This window comes from Aethina tumida, chromosome 6, assembly GCF_024364675.1.
Source record: "Aethina tumida isolate Nest 87 chromosome 6, icAetTumi1.1, whole genome shotgun sequence".
Classification (NCBI taxonomy): domain Eukaryota; kingdom Metazoa; phylum Arthropoda; class Insecta; order Coleoptera; family Nitidulidae; genus Aethina; species Aethina tumida.
In genome coordinates this window covers 11,455,392-11,477,235 of record NC_065440.1, presented here as the reverse complement: position 1 = coordinate 11,477,235, position 21,844 = coordinate 11,455,392, and the positions used below count along the sequence as shown (strand labels likewise).

General features: G+C 25.5%; 1 protein-coding gene and 1 long non-coding RNA gene across 6 annotated transcripts in view; one reads left to right on the top strand and one right to left on the bottom strand.

The window, feature by feature from the left end:
- Positions 1-12,990, bottom strand: part of LOC109605697 (uncharacterized) — a 31,399-nt gene extending 18,409 nt beyond the window's left edge. For all 5 annotated transcript variants that reach the window (XM_049968769.1, XM_049968768.1, XM_049968770.1 and 2 more), the window contains exons 1-7: positions 12,767-12,990; positions 5,364-5,544; positions 5,141-5,295; positions 1,948-2,079; positions 1,761-1,887; positions 1,387-1,706; positions 1,004-1,327 (exon numbers count right to left, since the gene is read on the bottom strand). In XM_049968769.1, the coding sequence (XP_049824726.1) occupies positions 1,004-1,327; positions 1,387-1,706; positions 1,761-1,887; positions 1,948-2,079; positions 5,141-5,295; positions 5,364-5,544; positions 12,767-12,892 (1,365 nt within the window). In that variant the 5' untranslated portion in view covers positions 12,893-12,990. The remainder of the gene's footprint in view (positions 1-1,003; positions 1,328-1,386; positions 1,707-1,760; positions 1,888-1,947; positions 2,080-5,140; positions 5,296-5,363; positions 5,545-12,766) is intronic.
- Positions 12,991-13,134: 144 nt separating this feature from the next.
- Positions 13,135-13,774, top strand: LOC126265906 (uncharacterized). Its single transcript, XR_007548393.1, has 3 exons — positions 13,135-13,269; positions 13,394-13,570; positions 13,634-13,774. It is a non-coding gene; the product is annotated as an uncharacterized LOC126265906 (long non-coding RNA).
- Positions 13,775-21,844: the final 8,070 nt, after the last annotated feature.

Genomic DNA, 21,844 nt, shown 5'->3' with positions numbered 1-21,844 from the left:
TTGTAAATTTTTTAAAATTGTTTATTTATTTATTAATGAGACAGATAAAAATTTGTAAAGAACAAATATTAATAATTACTAAATTTAATTTACATCCTATGTATTCTTTAACTACGAAAGATATCTTTAAAATGAGCAGTATGAAAGTTCATAATACTGAGTTTATTGTATTTCTAGAATGGTTAGTTTATCTATTAAAGAAATTAATTAGAATTTGTATTAAGAAAATTTAGGACTTACAAAAATTAATTTTTAACTTATAACTTTTTACCTTAACCATAATTAAAAGCTCATAATAGTTTTTGTAAATTTTTTAAAATTGTTTATTTATTTATTAATGAGACTGAGAAAAATTTGTAAAGAACAAATATTAATAATTACTAAATTTAATTCGTATCTTATGTATTTTCTAAGTTCGAAAGATACCTTTAAAATGAGCAATATGAAAGCTCATAATACAGAATTTGTTGAATTTTTGGAATGGTTAATTTATCTGTTAAAGAAACTAATTAGAATTTATAATAAGAAAATTTAGGACTTTAGGACTAATTTTTGACTTGTAACTTTCTTTTTTAACTATGAAAGATCTCTTCAAAATAAGCAAAATAAAAGCTCATAGTATACATTCTAACAATATTTTAGAATTGTTTATTTATTTATTAATGAAACTGATAAAAATTTGTAAAGAACAATTAATAATTACCAAAATTAATTTGTGTCTTATGTATTCACTAACTATGAAAGATGTCTTTAAAATGAGCAACAAGAAAGCTCATAATATTAATCTTATATCGGATATTTTAGAATGATTTGTTTATTTATTAGAGAAAGAAAATTTAGAATTTATATAAATTAATTTTTAACATAACTTTCTTCTTTATGCGAAAAAAATAGTTTGACATTTATCTGAATAATAATAAATATACATATTAAATTGTTTAAACCAAAGGGAAAACTGCATTTCTCTCGACACACCACAAAACCTTATGTTAACTAAATTAACCTTTTCCAACGGCTGATTTTCCCCATCCTCAGCCATATAGACGGCGGGTATGGTGGGCATGGAGACGAACGGCGACTCGTTCTGCTGCGACCTGCGACGTTCACGCGCCTCGTCCCCGTACCCCCTCAGACAGCTCTCGTTGAAGCTCTCCCTGCGACAGTTGTACTGATGATCGTCCCGTGGCTGAACTGCACATCCGAACGCAACCCGCGCCGCATTCTCCTGCGCCAGATGGTGCGCCAACTGCTGTTCGTTGAACGACTCGCTGCGCTCGTTGATCCTCGGCGGCCGCGTCAGATGCACGTCCTGCTCCTGATCCTCGTTCTGTAATTACGGTCAATTAATATATGTTAAGTAAGGTGAATTCAGTTAATTGGGGGGACCTTCTGGAATGTGTCCTCTTTGCGGTTCCGCCTCACTTGGAACTCGATGGTGCGCTGGTGCAGCTTGTCCAGCAGCAGATTGTAGATGGCGTGGATGTGGTCGAATGTGTTGTTCTGGATGGACGACGTAATGACGGCGTGGTCCAGGTCGGGCAGTTGAAGCATGTGGTCCATGACGGTGCGGTTGAACTGCATCTCGTACTCGGGACCGGTGTCCACCGGCGGGACGTCGCTCAGCCACCTGTGCTTGGCGATTTGCTGTATGGTCAGACGTTTGTCCGGATCGACGACCAACATGTGTCTGATCAGGTGTTCACAATCTGAAACGAATCGGTGAGTAACTCCGAGGGCACAACCACGAACAGGAGCGTTACCCTGCGACATGAAGTAGGGTATCCTGAACTTGCCCTCGATGACCACGCTGCGCAGGGCCATGAACTGAAGGCGGCCGTCGAACGGCAGGGACCCGCAGACCAACACGTACAACACGACGCCCAAGCTCTACAAAACAAGATCGATTAGATATATTAATTGGGAATGTAAAACAGGTGGTGGTTTTACCCAAATGTCTGCCTTAGGTCCGTCGTATTTGAGGCCCTGGAACAGTTCGGGGGCGGCGTACGGCGGTGATCCGCACCACGTCGACAGCAGGCTGCCCTCCGTGAACTGGTTGCTGAATCCGAAATCGGCCAGCTGTGAACGGATTTCGAAAAGATTCTTACTATCAAATTATTACATTTACCAGATAAAATATATATACAATTGTAGGGATGCAGAAAATTTCAAAAATAGCCTTAATTTTTTATTATTTATTATTTATATAATTATTTCTTAATTTATTGTCATAATAAAGTTAATTTTTAATATTTTGTATGGAAAATTAATTATTTAAATTAACTAATATTTTATATTAACATTAAATTTATTATTAAAACATTCTAAAATAACAATATCCAATAAAAAAAAACTAAAATTTGAAAATATTTATGAATTAAAATTAATTTATTTAATAAAATAAGTAAATATTATAAAGTTTTTAAACAATTAATAGAGCCTAACAAATAAATAAAGAATTTCAATAGAAGCTATAGTAGAATTATTAAATATTATAAATATTAATACTAAAATTAAATATTTTTTAATATTTGATATAATAAAATCCAAATAATAATAAAAAAAAACTAAAATTTAAGAAACACAAAAACAAAAAATAATTTTTTAATTAATAAAAAATATATATTATGAAAAATATTAAAATAAATAAAATTATAATTAATTAAAAATTAATATTGATAAATATAGATAAATAGATATAGATCTAAAATATTCAATACATTATAAAAAATAGTTTAAATTTGACCCACAATATTATAAATAATAAAAAAATAAATATTAAAACTTTTAAACACTTAAATTAATAAAATTCAAATAATCAACAAAATAAAATTTAAAAATCATAAAAAATAATATTTGTTTTATTATAAAAATTTTGGTTTAAATTAGAATAGTTTAAATTTGACCCAGGATATTATAAATAATAAAAAAATAAATATTAAAAGTTTTAAACAATTAAATTAATAAAATTTAAATAATCAAGAAAATAAAATTTAAAAATCAAAATAAAATTATAAATAATTACAAATTGAATATTGTAAATTATAGCATTAAAAAACGTTTTTTTTTTTTAAATTTATAAATAAAGAACATTTAAAACAATAAAAGATAAAATTATAGTTAATTAAAAATTGGATATTATAAATAAAAATACTAAAATTAATAATTTTAAACAATTATATTAACAAAATCTAAATAATCAACAAAAAAAAATTAAAAATCATAATAAAATTATAAATAATTACAAATTGAATATTGTAAATCATTAACATTAAAAAAAGGATTTTTTTTTTAATTTATAAATAAAGAGCATTAACAATAAAAAATAAAACACAAAAATAAAATAAAATTATAGTAAATTAAAAATTGGATATTATAAATAAAAGTACTAAAATTAATATTGATAAGTAGTTAAAATCATAAAATTCAAATAAACAAGAAAAAAAGTAAATACAAAAATAATTAAAATATTCAATATATTGTATAAAATTAGTTTAAATTTGACCCAAAATATTATAAATAACTATAAATTAAATATTAAATGTTTTAAACAATTAAATTAATAAAATCTAAATAATCAACAAAATAAAATATCATAAATCATCATTTGTTTTATTATAAAAATTTTAGTTTAAATGAGAATCATGATATTTAAATATTAAATAATTACAATTGAATATTGTAAATAACATTAAAAAATTAAAACCTAAAAAATAATATTAAAAATAAAATTATAGTTAATTATTGAATATTATAATTAACGTTTTTAAATAGTTAAAATAATAAGAATGATAAATAATAAGTGTATAATAAAATAACTGAACGAATATCATTAATAATAATCAATAAAATTTAATTAAAAAACATTAAAAACAATTAATAATAATAATATATTTATTATAAAAATATTGGTTAATTTTTATTTATTTTATAATTATTTATATTTAATTTTAATTCAATTTAATTAATTAAAACTTAAAGAGTTTATTTATTTATACAAAACTTAAGTATAATATTATAGATAATTATGAATACAATTTAAATAAAAACATTAAAACAATAAATAAAAATTTATTATAAAAATATTAGTTTAATAAAATTATAATTAATTAAGAATTAGGTTTTACAGATAAAAATACTAAAATCAATATTTTTAAATAGCTAAAGTAATAAAATCCAAATAATTTATTTGAATTTTATTATTTATATTTAATTTTTTATAATTTTATTACGGTTAGTTATTATTTAATTTTTTTTTATTTATTATATATTTATTATAATGTATTGAAATTTTGTTTATTTTGAATTATTTAAATCTTATTATTTTATTTTAATTATTTAATTTATATATTCTCATAATAATTAATAAGTTTTTCTATTAAATATTTATTTTCATTATTATGTATTGAAATTTTATTTTTTTTCTGTTTATTTTATATATTCTTATAATAATTAATAATTTTTTCTCTGTTTATTTTAAATTATTTTAATCTTAATAATATTTATTTTCATTATTATGTATTGAAATTTTATTATTTTATAAATAAATCGTTAATTTACTATAATTCTTAATATTTAAGTTTTATTTTTTTTTATAATAAAAATCTTTCAATAACTTTCAAATTTATTTATATGAGCCGTATTTATGGGTTTTTATGTCATAAAATGGTTATATTTTTTATAATTATTTATATTTAATTTTAAAACTAATCGTTTTAATTCAATTTAATTTAAAAACTTTAAGATGTTTTTTGATTTATACAATATGTAGGTATAATTTTCTCCTACATTTTTATTAATTTTATAGAATGATAATTGTAAAATATAAATTTACATTCATGATAATATTTTTTAATTATTCATGAATTTAATATTATTTTCATATTTAAATAATTTATAAAGAACTGTTTTAGTATCAATTCTTATATATTTAGTTTTTACATCTTTTAACTAATTAATTTAGGGTTTTATTTAAATCATCAAGAATTTCTACATCCAAAATGCTTCCAAAATTATCTGCAGCTTATCTCAAATAATTCATAAAACCCAAAAAATAAGCACGTCTTAAACACCCCGCATCCGGGCACCCCAATTTTCTCTCAAAACATTAAAGAGAGTCTAAAACCACCCCGCAGCATACCTTGATGTTCATGTTGTGATCGAGCAGTAAGTTTTCAGCCTTGAGGTCTCTGTGAACAATCCCCTGCGAGTGACAGTAGCTGACGGCCGATACGATCTGGTTGAATATCCGTCGCGCTTCCGGCTCGTGCATCCGTCCCTTCGCCACGAGATGATCTACAAAACCGTCGAGAGTCGATTAATTAAAACTCAGTCTCCGGGGAGGGTGTCGGGGCGCGTTTTACCGAATATCTCTCCCTCGCTCGCGTACTCGGTGACCATGTAGATCGTGTTGTTGGTCTCCATCAGTTCGTACAGGCGGGTGATGTGCGGATGGCGCAGCTTCTTCAGTATGGCCGTCTCGCGGAAGATCTTCGTCAGGTTGTCCTCGTCGAGGGCCGTTTTGTCGATTATCTTTATCGCTACCTGAAATTGATAAACAAACGAGATTAATAATAAAAAAACGACGCACAAAACGTTGGAATCTGGCTGATAAGGAACCACGTGATGAAATCATAAATTGTGATTAATTAAAATCAATATACAATATTTTTTATGAAATATATTTTTTCTATTCAATATTAAATAGCATCAATAGCAGATAATTTTTTTGTAAGAGTAACTATTAAATAATATTGTGAATTTCATAAATATATTTTTATGACATATTTTCATTACTTATTTGCTATTTTATTTAATTATGAAGTATGTCCTAAAAATGTTCTATATTTGTGACGTCTTTCTCTAAATCAATTCACTGTTAAATAATAAATAGTAACTTTAGAAAAGATATTTTTATGACGTACTTTCATTTTTTATTTGTCATTTTAAAAATTAAACCTGTTCTATTTAAAAATCACTTTCTTGAGGTAGATAATTTAATTTTGTATTCATTCAGAATCAGATAATAAATAAAATAGATAAACAAATAAATCAAATAATAAATACTTTACAAATGATGTTTTTATGACGTACTTTCATTTTTTATTTGTCATTTTAAAAATTAAGCCTGCCCTATTAAAAATAGTTTTTTTGAGGTAGATAACTTAATTTTATATCATTCATAAGCAGATAATAAACAGTGTGACTTCAAAAAAAAATGTTTTTATGACGTACTTTAATTTTTTATATTTTAAAAATTAAGCCTATTTTATAAAAATCATTTTTTGTGGCAGTTAAATTAATTTTATATTCATTCATAATCAGATAATAAATAGTGTGACTTTAAAGAAGATGTTTTTATGACGTACTTTCATTTTTTATTTGTCATTTTAAAAATTAAGTCTGTCCCATTAAAAAGCATTTTTTGAGGCAAATAACTTAATTCTGTATTTTTCATAATCAGATAATAAACAGTGCCACTTTAAAAGAGATGTTTTTTTTGGCGTACTTTCACTTTTTTATTTGTGCTTTTAAAAAGTAAGTCTGTCCTATTAAAAATCATTTTTTGAGGCAGATAAATTAATTTTAAATTCATTCATAATTAGATAATAAACAGTCTGACTTTAAAAAAGATATTTTTATGACGTACTTTCATTTTTTGTTTGTCAATTTAAAAATTAAACCTGTCCTATTAAAAATCATTTTTTGAGGCAGATAACTTAATTTAAAGTCCATTTTAAAAATTAAGCCTGTCCTATCAAAAAACATTTTTTTGAGGCAGATAAATTAATTTTATATTCATTCATAATCAAATAATAACTAGTGTGACTTTAAAAAAGATGTTTTTATGCAGTACTTTCATTTTTATTTGTCATTTTAAAAATTAAACAGGTCCTATTAAAAATCATTTTTTTGAAACAGATATCTTAATTCTACATCCATTCATAATAAGATAATAAACAGTGTGACTTTAAAGAGAATGTTTTTATGACGTACTTTCATTTTTTATTATATTATATTATAAAAATTAAGCCTGTCCCATTAAAAAGCATTTTTTGAGGCAGATAACTTAATTCTATATTATTCATAATCAGAAAATAAACAGTGCCACTTTAAAAAAGATGTTTTTTTTTTTTTGGCGTACTTTCACTTTTTTATTTGTGCTTTTAAAAAGTAAGCCTGTCCTATTGAAAATCATTTTTTGAGGCAGATAACTTAATTCTATATCATTCATATTCAGATAATAAACAGTACAACTTTAAAGAAGATGTTCATGACGTACTTTCATTTTTTATTTGTCATTTTAAAAATTAAGCATGTGCTATTAAAAATAATTTTTTCAATACTTAATTTTATCCATAATCAAATAATAAATAGTGCGAGTTAAAAAAAATTATGACGTACTTTCATTTTTCATTTGCAATTTTAACACATGAAGACAAAAACATTTATTTGAGGGCAAATGTTCTTCCTAAATCTCTTCACTGTCAGCTAACAAATAATGTGATTTTTAAAAAACTTAATATGTAGTAGAAAACATTTATTTGAGGTAGATATATTTTTAAATATATTCTCTGCCATAATAAAAAACGTTTAGTTGGAGCAGATCATTTTCACTAATTTTTCTCACTGTCAGATACTAAATAATGTGACAATGAAAATTATATTTTCATAAAGTACTTTCATTTTACATTTGCTATTTTAAATAGTATATCTGTCCTAATAGAAAACATGAATTTGAGACAGATTTATCTTTTTAAACTATTCGAGTCAAATAATAAATAGTGTGACTTTGAAAAATATATTTTTTATAACGTACTTTCATTTTTTATTTGCTATTTTAAATATTCTAATTCTGCCACAATAAAAAAACATTTATTTGAGACAGACAACCTTATTCCAAATACATACAAATGCCAGATAATAAATAATGCGACTTCAAAAAAATTGTTTTTATAAAGTACTTTCATTTTTTATTTGCTGTTTTAAATATTTTAATTATGTCACAATAAAATAACATTTATTTGAGACAGACAACCTTACTCTAAATACATACAATGCCAGAAAATAAAAAATTTGAGTAAAAAATTGTTTTTATAAAGTACTTTCATTTTTTATTTGCTATTTTAAATATTTTAATTATGTCACAATAAAAAAAAAACATTTATTTTAGACAGACAACCTTATTCTAAATACATACAATGCCAGAAAATAAAAAATTTGAGTAAAAAATTGTTTTTATAACGTACTTTCATTTTCTATTTGCTATTTTAAATATGTCACAATAAAAACACATTTATTTGAGGCAGACAACCTTACTCTAAATACATACAATGCCAAAAAATAAATAACATGACTTTAAAAAAATTGTTTTTATAAAGTACTTTCATTTTTTATTAACCATTTTAAAAAAATATGTCTGTCACAATAAAAAATCTATATATATGGGCAGATAATTATTTCCAAATCTATTTACTGTCAGATAGTAATTAGAACGATTTAAAAGAATATGTTTTATTAGTACTTTCATATTTTATTTGCCATTTTAAAATATTAAATCTTTCGTAAAAAAAAACACGTACTTGACACAAATAATTTTATTTTAAATCTATTTACACTCTGATAATAAATAGTGTGACTTTAAAAAAATATTTGTATGGCGTACTTTCATTTTTTCTCAAAAAATTAATTTTTTTTTTCTTGCCTAATTATTTCACTATTAAATAATAAATAATAAGATATTTCTACAGCCTTCGTTCATTTTTATTTGGTATTTAAAAAATATTAAGCCTATCATAATAAAAAATGTTTATTCGAGATAGATAATTTTTTTCTAAATCTATTTACTGTTAGATAATAAATAGTGTGACTTTGAAAATGATATATTTACAACGCACTCTAATTTTTTGTTTGTTATTTAAAAAAAAATAAGTAGTCTATCATAATACAAACATTTATTTGAGGCAGATAATAAATTTTTTAAGATCTATTTGTTGTCAGATAATAAACAGTCTGATTTTATTTGCCACCCCCGTTATGTTCCAGACAATTCCAGACAATTCCAGAGTTGTTTTACTATTATTTTAAACATTTGTTAGGTGTTTCATGACGTATTTTTTACTGTTATCTCAGTCTATTCCGTTCGACCTTGAACCTCGCTGTTATCACAATCGAATTTCGTTTGTGATCATCTGTTATCTCGTCTCGTTTTGTATACATTTTTTTTAAGGACGTCTTTTGACATTCTAATGCTTGTTGTCCGCACAGATCCCAGTTTGGAGGACAGATATGTAATCTGTAAATTTTTATTTTGATTTTGTGTGGAAATTATCGGCGATAATCGTTTTGGAAAAACTTAATCGTTGCGTGAACGTGTTATCGTTTCTAATTTTTATTTAAATATAAACGATTAGTTTATTGGTTTAGAAATTTAATGGGACATTTCACACCACAAACATTTTGACCTTTAAATTGAACATGAATTTGATAAATTGAACGCTTAAAAATGTAACGAATCATCGTTTTCAATTATTCAAATTGTTTAACGTCTTTGGTGCATTCCATGACTAAATTGTGTTTGATATTTTTTATACTCTTTAGGCTGATTTTCAGGAAATTTCGGTCAACCAAAAAATCTGAAAAATGCTTCTTAATTATATTTTATGTCATTAATTTTTATTATTAAAAAAAATTCGGTCAATAAGAAAACTTAAGAAATTAATTAATAATTATTAATTGTGGAACATTACTGAATGAACATGAAGTAAAAAATGTTAAAAAAAATATTGAGAAACAATTATAAAATTCCAATTTATTCTTAAAAAATATAAAAAAAATCTTAATATTCAACGAAATTATTATTTTTGTGTTAAAATTTTACCCATATATGTGGAACAAGGATAACTTTAAAGTAAAAAATGTTGAAGAAAAATATTGAGGAACGATACATAAAATATTAATTTATTTTTAAAAATTGTGAAGGATCTTTCTTTAATTAATAATAATCATATTTATAAATGTAAAATATTCTTTATTGGTTTTTTTATTAATTTTTGGTTCTGTAATTGCTCATTTTGTATTTTTTAGAATTAATTTTAAATTTATTAATTATTTATTTTATTTTAATCAACGATATTATTATTTTTGGGTTTAAATTTTTCCCATATAATGATTAATTTTAAACAAAAAATATTTTTAATGGTAAGAAAAATATTTAATTTAAGAAATTATATTGAGAAACAATATACAAAATATTAATTTATTCTTAAAAAATTGTAGAAGAATCTTTCATTAATAATAATTATATTTATAAATATAAAATATTCATTTTTAGTTTATTAATTTTTATTTTATTTATTTTTTTTAATTGCTCATTTTGTATTTTTTAGAATTAATTTTAAATTTATAAATAAATAAATTTTATAAATTTTACCCATATAATGATTAATTTTAAACAAAAAAAAATAATTTTATTGGTAAGAAAAATATTTAACTTAAGAAATTGGTCAAATTAATCAATTATTATTAATTGTGGAACATTCCTGAATGAACACAATTCAAAGTAAAAAATGTTAAAGAAAAATATTGTGAAACAATATATAAAATATTAATTCATTTTTAAAAATTGTAGAAGAATCTTTCTTTAATTAATAATAATCATATTTATAAATGAAAAATATTCTTTTTTAGTTTTTTATTAATTTTAGGTTCTGTAATTGCTCATTTTGTATTTTTTAGAATTAATTTTTAATTTATAAATTATTTATTTTATTTTAATAAACAAAATTATTATTTTTTGTTCCAAATTTTACCCATATAATAATTAATTTTAAACAAAAAAGTATTTTTAATAATAAGAAAAATATTTGGCTCAAGAAATTGGTCCAATTATTAAATGATTATTAATTGTGGAAAAGTGCTAAATGGACACAATTCAAACTAAAAAAAATGTTGAAGAAAAATATTGAGAAACAATATATAAAATATCAATTTATTTTTAAAAATAATTAATAATAATAATTTTTATGTAAAATATTTTTTTTTTAGTTTTTTATTAATTTTAGGTTCTGTAATTGTCCATTTTGTATTTTTTAGAATTAATTTTAAATTTATTAAAAATAAATTATTTATTTTATTTTAACATTCGAAATTAGTATTTTTGGGTTTATTTTTTGACCCATACAATGATAAATATAAATTAATATTTAAAAATTATAGAAGAATATTTCTTTAATTAATAATAATCATATTTTTAAATGTAAAATATTCTTTCTTGTTTTTTTTTTTTAATTTTTTGGTCTGTCATTGCTCATTTTGTATCTTTTTGAATTAATTATAAATTTATAATTTATTTATTTTATTTTAATAAACAAAATTATTTTTTGTTTTAAATTTTACCCATATAATAATTAATTTTAAACAAAAAATTATTTTTAATGATAAGAAAAATATTTAATTCAAGAAATGATATGAATCATATTTAACTTAATAAATTGGAAATTTTAATAATTTTAGGTTCTGTAATTGCTCATTTTGTATTTTTTTAAAATTAATTTAAAATTTATTAATTATTTATTTTATTTTAATTAAAGAAATTATTATTTATGTGTTTAAATTTTACCCTAATTTTTATGATTAATATGAAATAAAAAAAATTAATAATATGGAAAACAAATTAATTTACAATTATTAATTGTGGAATAACTCTGAAATAAAAAATGTTAAATAAATATTAAATTAACATTTATCCATGTTAAATATTCATTTAGATTTTTTTTTGTTTTTAATTTTAGAATTGTTTATTTTGAATTCTCTAGAATTAATTTTAAGTTTATAAATTAATTATTTTATTTTGATATTTTGAATAAGGAAAACATTAAATTAATAAATTAGTCAAAACAATTATAATTCACTGCTGAATAAATAGACAAAACTTTAAAGTAATGAATAATTAAGAAAAATTGTGAGAAATAGTATATAAAATGCCAATTTAAATGATAAAAATTAAGAAAAGAATAAAAATAAATTGTTAATCAATATTTATAATTGTTACGTATCATTTTAGCTACTTATTACTTTTTAATCTAGAATAGTTCTAATAGTATCTTCTAGAATTAGAAAATATTCAAATCAGCTGATCTGTGATGGAATGTCCCATATGTTAATTATTTAATAAACAGTTTTCTGTTTTTCACACAGAATATTTAATATGTTAATTTGCATAAAAAAAAAACTATTAAACAACAAAAATTGGCACGGCGAATTTGAACAATGCCTTAGCACACTTAAATACAACAAAACAAAGTATTTAACATCACATTGACAATTGCAAATGTCAACAAAACAATCGGCGTATTGACAAACAAACGCGAAACACGTATCCGACGATCGAAATCAGCTGTTCGAACGGTGCACGGCACCCGAAAAACCAATTTGCATTGTCCACAAAATCGCGGACGGATCCAACGCACCGTAAATTCGTGTGCGGTTCGTCCCGTGACCGCGATAAAAACCCAATTGCACGAAACGTCGGAGAATGGATTCGTCCTTGGGCGCGAATTAAAAACAAAAATCCAAACCTAACCTCGCAACTATTTACCAATGCAATTGACACCTTACCACCGTCACACAACCACCCGTCCAACCCCTTCGACGCGAAAAAAACCAAAACCGAAAACGACCGGACCGCCGCCGCGGCCCGTCCGGCCGCCGGGGGCGCACTTGACGGCGAGGGCGAAGACGCAATCGAATTGCGGCGGAGACTCACTTTGGTGTTGGTCACGATGTGTGTCGCCAGTTTGACGACGGCGAAGTTGCCCTTGCCGATCGTCCGTTCGAGCTTGTAGTAGCCGACGCGCACCAGCTTGTCGATGGGCGACGGTTTCGTCGACATGGTGGCCGGCCGTTTCGGGGCCCCAGGTAACCAAAACGGGCCCCCACTGTTTCGCTACTGGAAGTTCGGATCGCGTGGACGCGCGCGCTCGCGTCGGACTGTCGTACTGGACTGGCGCGACGGTTCGCGGCCGCGCGGGCAGATGGCGGGCCGGCGTTTCACCGGTCTGACGTCACCGGGACGTCGGGTTCATTGATGGATATATCGATACGATTTCAGTGGTTTTATTGTCTTAATTTAATTATTCACTAATTTTTTTTTGTTACTATCGGTTCACGCAGCATATTGGAAATCTCGGTGTTGCGGTTTGTACGCGACTATACTGTGGAAATCAATAGAGATAAATATTTACCACCAGTGGCGGCCACACAGATGAGGTAGGTGAGGCATGCCTCGACATAACATTAATAATAAAAAATACAATTTTTATGCTTTTATCCTTTAAAATAGAAATATATAGGACATTTAAACAAGCAATAACAGTTTTATATCAAATTTCAGTGGCACATTTAAATTTCGTGCCAATACCAACATGTGCGCATGCGCTTTAAGGTATATATTGTTTCAATGGCAGGGAAGCTGAGCCGTGCCTCTAGCCAATGAGATAATTCCAAAAGGAGATATAAACGAAGTTCCCCAACATAACGCAAAGATATTTTAATAAAATTTGGTATACAAGTAGGTAGTACCTATTGAAATAAGAAAACCAGTTTTTTGTTCGTTTTTCTTCATATCTTTAAGGTATTTCAAACAAGTGGAATTTTTTGAAAAAATTATTTTGCAGACACACAAATTTTATAGTATCAATTATGCGTAGATATAAATAAAATATTGTTTTTTTTTATTCTGCATATAATGTGGCTTACCAGACTCAAACCTCACGAGCCGCCTCTGTTTACCCCACACTATTATAGTTAAACTAGATAATCATTAGATATTACACAGATAACATCACTAATATTAATTTTCATATTTACTAAAAATATTTTAAATTCTTCTTTGATTTATTTATTTTCTTACACATATTTAAAAATATATACATACATTTAAACAGCTAATTAAAAATTAATAATATAAAAACACATTTTTCTAATTTATTTTCAATTACATTATATATTCAACTAAAAATTGTCTTTTATTTTGGCACCTTTAAATTTTAAAAAGTTTAGAATTTCTTCTCTTTTAATTATTTTCTTTTAAATCAATGTTTCATGTTTAAAATATTAAAACTTAATTGTTGCAGAAATTTTAATTCTACTACTTAGTTACTAGCGTCATCTATCCCAAGTAAAACGGAACACATTTGAGTTTATACAGTACAATTTTATCGACACTAAAATTATGTATTTCTAGATTTTTAACATAAATAAATTATTCGCTAAATATTTTTTAATATATCATATATATTACAATAACAAATGATAATTTTATTTTAATTTGTGACTATTAATAATCTTAAAAAGGCTCACCAATGATTTTCTTTTAAATCAATGTTTCATGTTTAAAATATTGAAACTTTATTGTTATAGAAATTTTAATTCTTTACAGGCGTCATCTATCGCAAGTAAAACGGAACTCATTTGTACATTTACAAAATTCAATTTTGTCGACAATAAAATCATTTTTGATGCTTTAATTAATTATTACTATATTTTTAAAATAAATACATTATTCTTTATATATTTTTTATTAAATTACATATACATTACAACTACAAATGTTTCATGTTTAAAATATTGAAACTTTATTGTTACAGAAATTTTAATTCGTTGCAGGCGTCATCTATCGCAAGTAAAACGGAACTCATTTGTACATTTACAAAATACAATTTTGTCGACAATAAAATCATTTTTGATGCTTTAATTAATTATTACTAGATTTTAAAATAAATACATTATTCTTTATATTTTTTTTATTAAATTACATATACATTATAATTCCAAATGTTTCATTTTTAAAATATTAAAACTATATTGTTATAGAAATTTTAATTCGTTGAGGGCGTCATCTATTGCAAGTAAAACGGAACTCATTTGTACATTTACAAAATACAATTTAATCGGCAATAAAATTATTTTTGATGCGTTAATTAATTATTACTATATTTTTAAAATAAATACATTATTCTTTATATATTTTTTATTAAATTACATATACATTACAATTACAAATGTTTCATGTTTAAAATATTGAAACTTTATTGTTACAGAAATTTTAATTCGTTGCAGGCGTCACCTATTGCAAGTAAAACGAAACTCATTTGTACATTTACAAAATACAATTTTATCGACAATAAAATCATTTTTGATACTTTAATTAATTATTACTAGATTTTAAAATAAATACATTATTCTTTATATATTTTTTATTAAATTACATATACATTATAATTACAAATAAATATTAAAATTATTAAAACTATATTGTTACAGAAATTTTAATTCGTTGAAGGAGTCATCTATCGCAAGTAAAACGGAACTCATTTGTATATTTACAAAATACAATTTTATCGGCAATAAAATTATTTTTGATGCGTTAATTAATTATTTCTAGATTTTTTAAATAAATACATTATTCTTTATATATTTTTTATTAAATTATTACATTACAATTACAAGTGATAATTTTATTTTAATCTGGGACTGTTAATAATCTTTAAAAGGTTCATCAATAATCTATTTTTAAATCAATGTTTAACATATTACATTTTAATTTAAATTTTCATAAATTTCAATTTATCCCCAAAATAAAACGAATTTCTTTTATATACTTGCAGAATAAAATTTTAACGGTACTAATATTTATAGTAATTATTTGTTTAATTTATTCATTTTCATCGATAATTAATATTTTTGAATTAACTTTGCGATTAATTGAAAATACTTGAAAATTGACGTTTAAAAGTAAAATTTACATAACAAGATTAAAAAAATATCAACTTAGTCATTTTTATTTTTAATTAATATGTTTGTGATTGAATAAACTTGACTAATAGTAGGAGTAAATATTTATAGTTGGTAGCCTGGTTTATCTCTTAAATTTTATTTGGTTTATTTGATATAAATATAATTAACTAATACCCTAACAAACCCAACTTTATTGTCAGTCAATAGTTTTAATAAGATAAGTCGGCCACAAATTATATATATTTACTTTAACACCAATTTCAATCCATTCTAAATCACAGTGTCTGTACCTAAATATAAACATGGATTTCACTTCACTTAAAGGTAATATTCATTTATTATAATTATAACTTTAAAACAATAATATATATTAACATATTTTCAGTTATTGTCTAGTGCGTCAGTCTTATAGTATTAGCAACATGGATCATAATAATTTTTCGTTGGTTAAATAATCGTAGATGAGCATTTCCGGAAACATTAACAATCCTGTGTAAGTAAATATATGATGTTTTAATATTATTTTATATCTCCCTCCTTTTCACTTCAATACCAAGTATATTTTATTATTTTCAATGTTTAAATGTGTTATTTATGGCTTTGAAAAATGATACGAATATTTCAAAGTTTGTAACTTAATTTAAGTTTAAATAATACTTTAATAAAAATATATAATATACATTTTATTTCTACTTCCTTAATTTATATTGTGCGCTAACGCGCATTAGCACTGCACATTTTCTCTGAGATTGGGGATTCCTATCACGGTGATAATATCACCGAGCAAAATTTTCGCACTGTATATTATTGTATTATATATTAATTTTATATAATTTTTATTAATAAAAATATAGTAAGAATTCACAAAAAAGAAAATATCACAAAACTTATTAGTTTTGTATTATATATATTATTGTATTATATATTAATTTTATATAATTTTTATTAATAAAATTATATTAAGAATTCATTACTATTATAAATTTCATAATCTATTTACAACCAGTAAATTCACTATATGTATGAGATCTCAAGTGCGGTCCTGTTCCATGCGAAAAAAATTGCAGACGAACATTTTAGAACCGAATGTTTGTGTGATTTCGTGGCGTCACCACATTACGGGCTATGTTCTGTTTTGCAAAAAATAAATATGCAAGTACTATCGGATGCATAAGTGGTCTGCCATATATCCTGACGTCAGGCAGTATACGGTCACATTCTGTCTGTATTACCGTGCACTGCCGACTCCTCACCACATCGCTTACGATGCGATTCCCAAATGTGTTGTCAATTCAATGCGAACCTTCACAGCAATCACATCACGAATGTGCATCCGATAGTACCAAACCGACAAACAACAGAAAACCTAGTAGAACGCCCCCAAACTTTGATATCAACAAAAGTATACAACATTGGGGACAGCAAAAACATTACAAAATTACTTATAAATATATTCTCCTAATTTTATTTCTTACAGAAATATTTAGTTCTCTAGCTATTTCTGAAATATTTTTTCCCTGTTCCTTAAAAAAATTATTCTCAAACGTTATTCTTCGTCTGAATTCATTTTATGCGTGATGTGATTGCTGTGAAGGTTCGCATTGAATTGACAACACATTTGGGAATCGCATCGTAAGCGATGTGGTGGGGAGTCGGCAGTGCACGGTAATACAGACAGAATGTGACCGTATACTGCCTGACGTCAGGAAAGTGGCAGACTACTTATGCATCCGATAGTACATGCCCTAAATTTTGTATTAAATAATTTAGAAATTACTGAACAATTTGTGCGGTGAACAATATTAATATTAACAAAACGGGTAGTTAATTAACACAATTGTGTTTGAAATCAAAATCATAGTATATCTCTCAGAATTATAGAATGACCTTCAATTAGGTTTATTATGTATTAATTTTACATCACGACTAGTTCAATGATAATAATAATAAGTTCAGGTTAATAATAACTATAACTATTTGATTGAACTGATTTTAAATATTAATATTATATATTGAAAAACATATATTGTGTTTAATTTAAATATTAAACGATAACTTTTTATTATATGATATTTTTTACGAACCACTGCTTTACTACAACAAACATGATTCATGGTCCATGTGGTACTCTTAATAGTTCATCGCCTTGTATGGCAAATGGAAAATGTACTAAAAATTTCCCTAAAAATTTTACCAATGATACGGTCACAAATGTCGACGGATACCCAATATATCGTCGAAGAAATCCTGATAGTGGTTGATCGTAGAAGGGTGAAAATTTAGGATTGTATGTATTTTTGTATGTTGTATCATAAAAAAATAGAAACTAAAAATTTTGTCTAAAAAATAAAAAAAAAAAATTAGGGTGGACTACCCCTAACATTTAGGGGATGAAAAATAGATGTTGGCCGAGTCTCGTCTCAGACCTACTCAATACGCTCACAAAATTTATTTATTTATTATATATATATATATATATATATATATATATATATATGTATATATATATATATATATATATATATATATATATATATATATATATATATATATATATATATATATATATATATATATATATATATGTGTATATATATATATATATATATATATATAATATATAATTTGTAATTGTGTGTGAATTTTGCAATTTATATATTAATTTCAAATTATATATCAACAACAATGTTGGGCATTCACACCGAATTTTTTAGTTTATGTAATGCTATAAGGACACTTGTTTACTTCGCAGTTGATCCCCGCAGTCCCCTCCGCAGAGCCCCCGCCGTCCCACCGCCGACTATAATGAGTAGAGTCGCAAACGTTGTCTCCAGTCAAGTTCTATTCGGATCTGTGTTTATATAAATATAAAGATGAATTCCATATCTGAAGGTAATTTGTACAAAAATTAAATTTTTATTTACAAATCTCATAATAATTTGTTCAATATTCATTTTGGCATTTCGTCCTCGCGTTTTCTTTTGGGACTTACATTTGACTGTATTTCCAATAATTATCTTCGAGCAATTTAAGTTTTCAACTATTTTCCGGTATGAAATCATATATACCTTTTTATATGGTGTTGTTTTATTTGCTTTCGACATCCAAAGGTGCCTAAAGATCCCAGTTGCCAATTTAATTTCGAATAAATTTAGACAAATTGTGACCCAGGGGCACTTTCAACTTATTTTATACAAGTATCCCTATTGTTTTTAACATGACTGTGTAACTATAAAGCAATAATATATATTAACATATTTTCAGATATTATCTGGTTGAGTCTTATAGTATTAGCAATTTGGTTCACACTAATTTATAATTGGTTAAAAAACCATGTGAGCACTGCGGGAAACATTTTCAACAGTCGTGAATAAGTAAGTACATGACAATATTTTTTTATTTTTGTTGGTTAAATTTTATAAATGTTTTGTCAGAATAATTTTGGAATAATCTCTGTGAACCATTATCTAAATTTATTTAATTATATTATATTATATTGATTGTTAACAGAATCATTGCATCATATTATACTAAATGGCAAAGAAATTGCAACACCCAGAAAGGGGTGTTCATATTTAATATTCTTTTGGTAAAACATAGATGTTGTAGCATTTTACGTCAGACACCATTTGTACAAAAATTTCTGTCAGACTGACTTTTACCATTTTGAAAGGGTCTATTTGAAATAATGAATGTTTACATAAACGACATTAAGAGATACTCGAGGTACTATTTTTCAAACTATATCAATTAATTATTTATTTATGTTATATGTAGATGTATATTATGTTATATTCGAAATCCAATTAATTATTTATTTATATTAGAATGTAATCTTATATTGTACTTCCTTTTTAATTATTTGATCATAATATTATATTTCTTCGTACCGTCTTTTTCCGAAAATAAGACACTGTCTTATTGGGTTGGCAAGTAAGTCATTGCGGATTTCACTCATTGATGGCTTCAGTTGAATTTTTAGGTTTGCTGGCGTAGTCCAAATATAAAACATATTTTGTTATTTAATAGTTGGAAATTCAGCTATCAATCAGTAAAAAAAGTTTTTTGATCGGTTGCGTAGTTATCGTTTGGCGTTCGTTGAAAGATGGAAGATCAAAAGGAACATTTTCGTCATATTTTGCTTTTTTATTTTCGTAAAGGGAAAAACATATCGCAAGCTCACAAAAAGTTATGTGCTGTTTATGGCGACGAAGCCTTATAAGAACGGCAGTTTCAAAATTGGTTTGCCAAATTTCGTTCTGGTGATTTTTCACTCAAAGATGATAAACGCTCTGGTCGTCCAGTTGAAGTTGATGACGACCTAATCAAAGCAATAATCAATTCGGATCGTCACAGTACAACACGTGAGATTGCAGAGAAGCTTCAGGTATCACATAAATGCATTGAAAATCACTTGAAACCACTTGGCTATGTTCAAAACCACGATACATGGGTTTCTCACGAACTGAAAGAAACGCATTTAACGCAACGCATTAACCGCCGCGATTTGCTATAGAAACGTAATGAAAATGATCCATTTTTAAAACGATTGATAACTGGCAATGAAAAATGGGTTGTTTACAACAATATCAAGCGGAAAAGATCGTGGAGCAGGCCAGGTGAACCAGCTCAAACAACATCAAAAGCTGGTATTCATCAAAAGAAGATTTTGTTATCAGTTTGGTGGGATTATAAAGGAATTGTCTACTTTGAACTCTTACCACCCAACCGAACTATCAATTCTGTTGTCTACATTGAACAACTAATGAAATTAGTTGAAGAAAAGCGGCCCGAATTGACAAATTGAAAAGGTGTCGTATTCCATCATGACAATGCAAGGCCACACACATCTTTGGTCACTCGGCAAAAATTATTGGAGCTTGGTTGAGATGTTTTGCCACATCCACTATATAGTCCTGACCTTGCACCATCTGATTACTTTTTGTTTCGATCTTTACAAAACTCCTTGAATGGTAAAAATTTCAATAATGATGATGATGTCAAATCGTACCTGATTCAGTTTTTTGCTAATAAATACCAGAAGTTTTATGAACTTGGGATTATGATGCTGCCTGAAAGAGGGCAAAAGGTCATTGATCAAAATGGGCAATTCATTACAGAGTAAAGTTATTTAGTTCTTTGAAAAAATTGTCTTTGATTTTCTAAAAAAAATCCGCAATTACTTAGTTGCCAACCCAATACTTTCTTTCTTGGTCCAAAATACGCGCTAGGGCTTGTTTTAGGGGGAGGGCAAAAATAAAAATATATTTATATATTTTTATTTAATATTTATTTTACACAGAATGCAGTATTTAAATTTATTCAATTACAATCATGTCATCTTCTTCTGGAACGTCGTCATAAATAAAATTCTGAATTATTGTCTTGCGATATAGCTATAGTTAAATAAATACTTCTTGTCTAACTAGCTTGTTTGTAGTGCATTGGAAACATCATTTTCGGGGGATGTCTTATTTTACAAAAAGTTCCGAAAATCGGATTATTTTTGGAGGATGTTTTATTTTCGGAATAAGACGGTAGTCGCAATGATGTCATACTCTAGATTTTATACTTTAGTTTGTAGAATTATATTTTAACTAAAGATCTTTCTTAAGTTAGTTTATATATATATATAGGAATCCCTTGACTATCTTGTAGTGTAAAAAAATATAATGTGTACATTAATTAATAAATAAATAAAATATAATGTGTACATGTAATGTGTCACTTAATAAATCACAACGTCTTGTGTACAATGTATTATCGTTTGCACTTCATGACGTCAGGCGGTATATGGTCACTTTCTGTTTTACCGGCACTGTCTACTCTACACCATATCGTAAGATAAGATTCCTAAATGTGTTGTCTATTCAATGACAATTGTTATTGCGCATCGAACAAATATGATTCTAAATAAACAAATATACTTATTATTTCTTTGGTAAGTTTATTATTTCTTCTAATTTGATAATTATTACTCATTAATTAAAATACTGTACTTTACAGATTATATTCTCGTGGCGTTTTTAAAAACAATATGTTATCC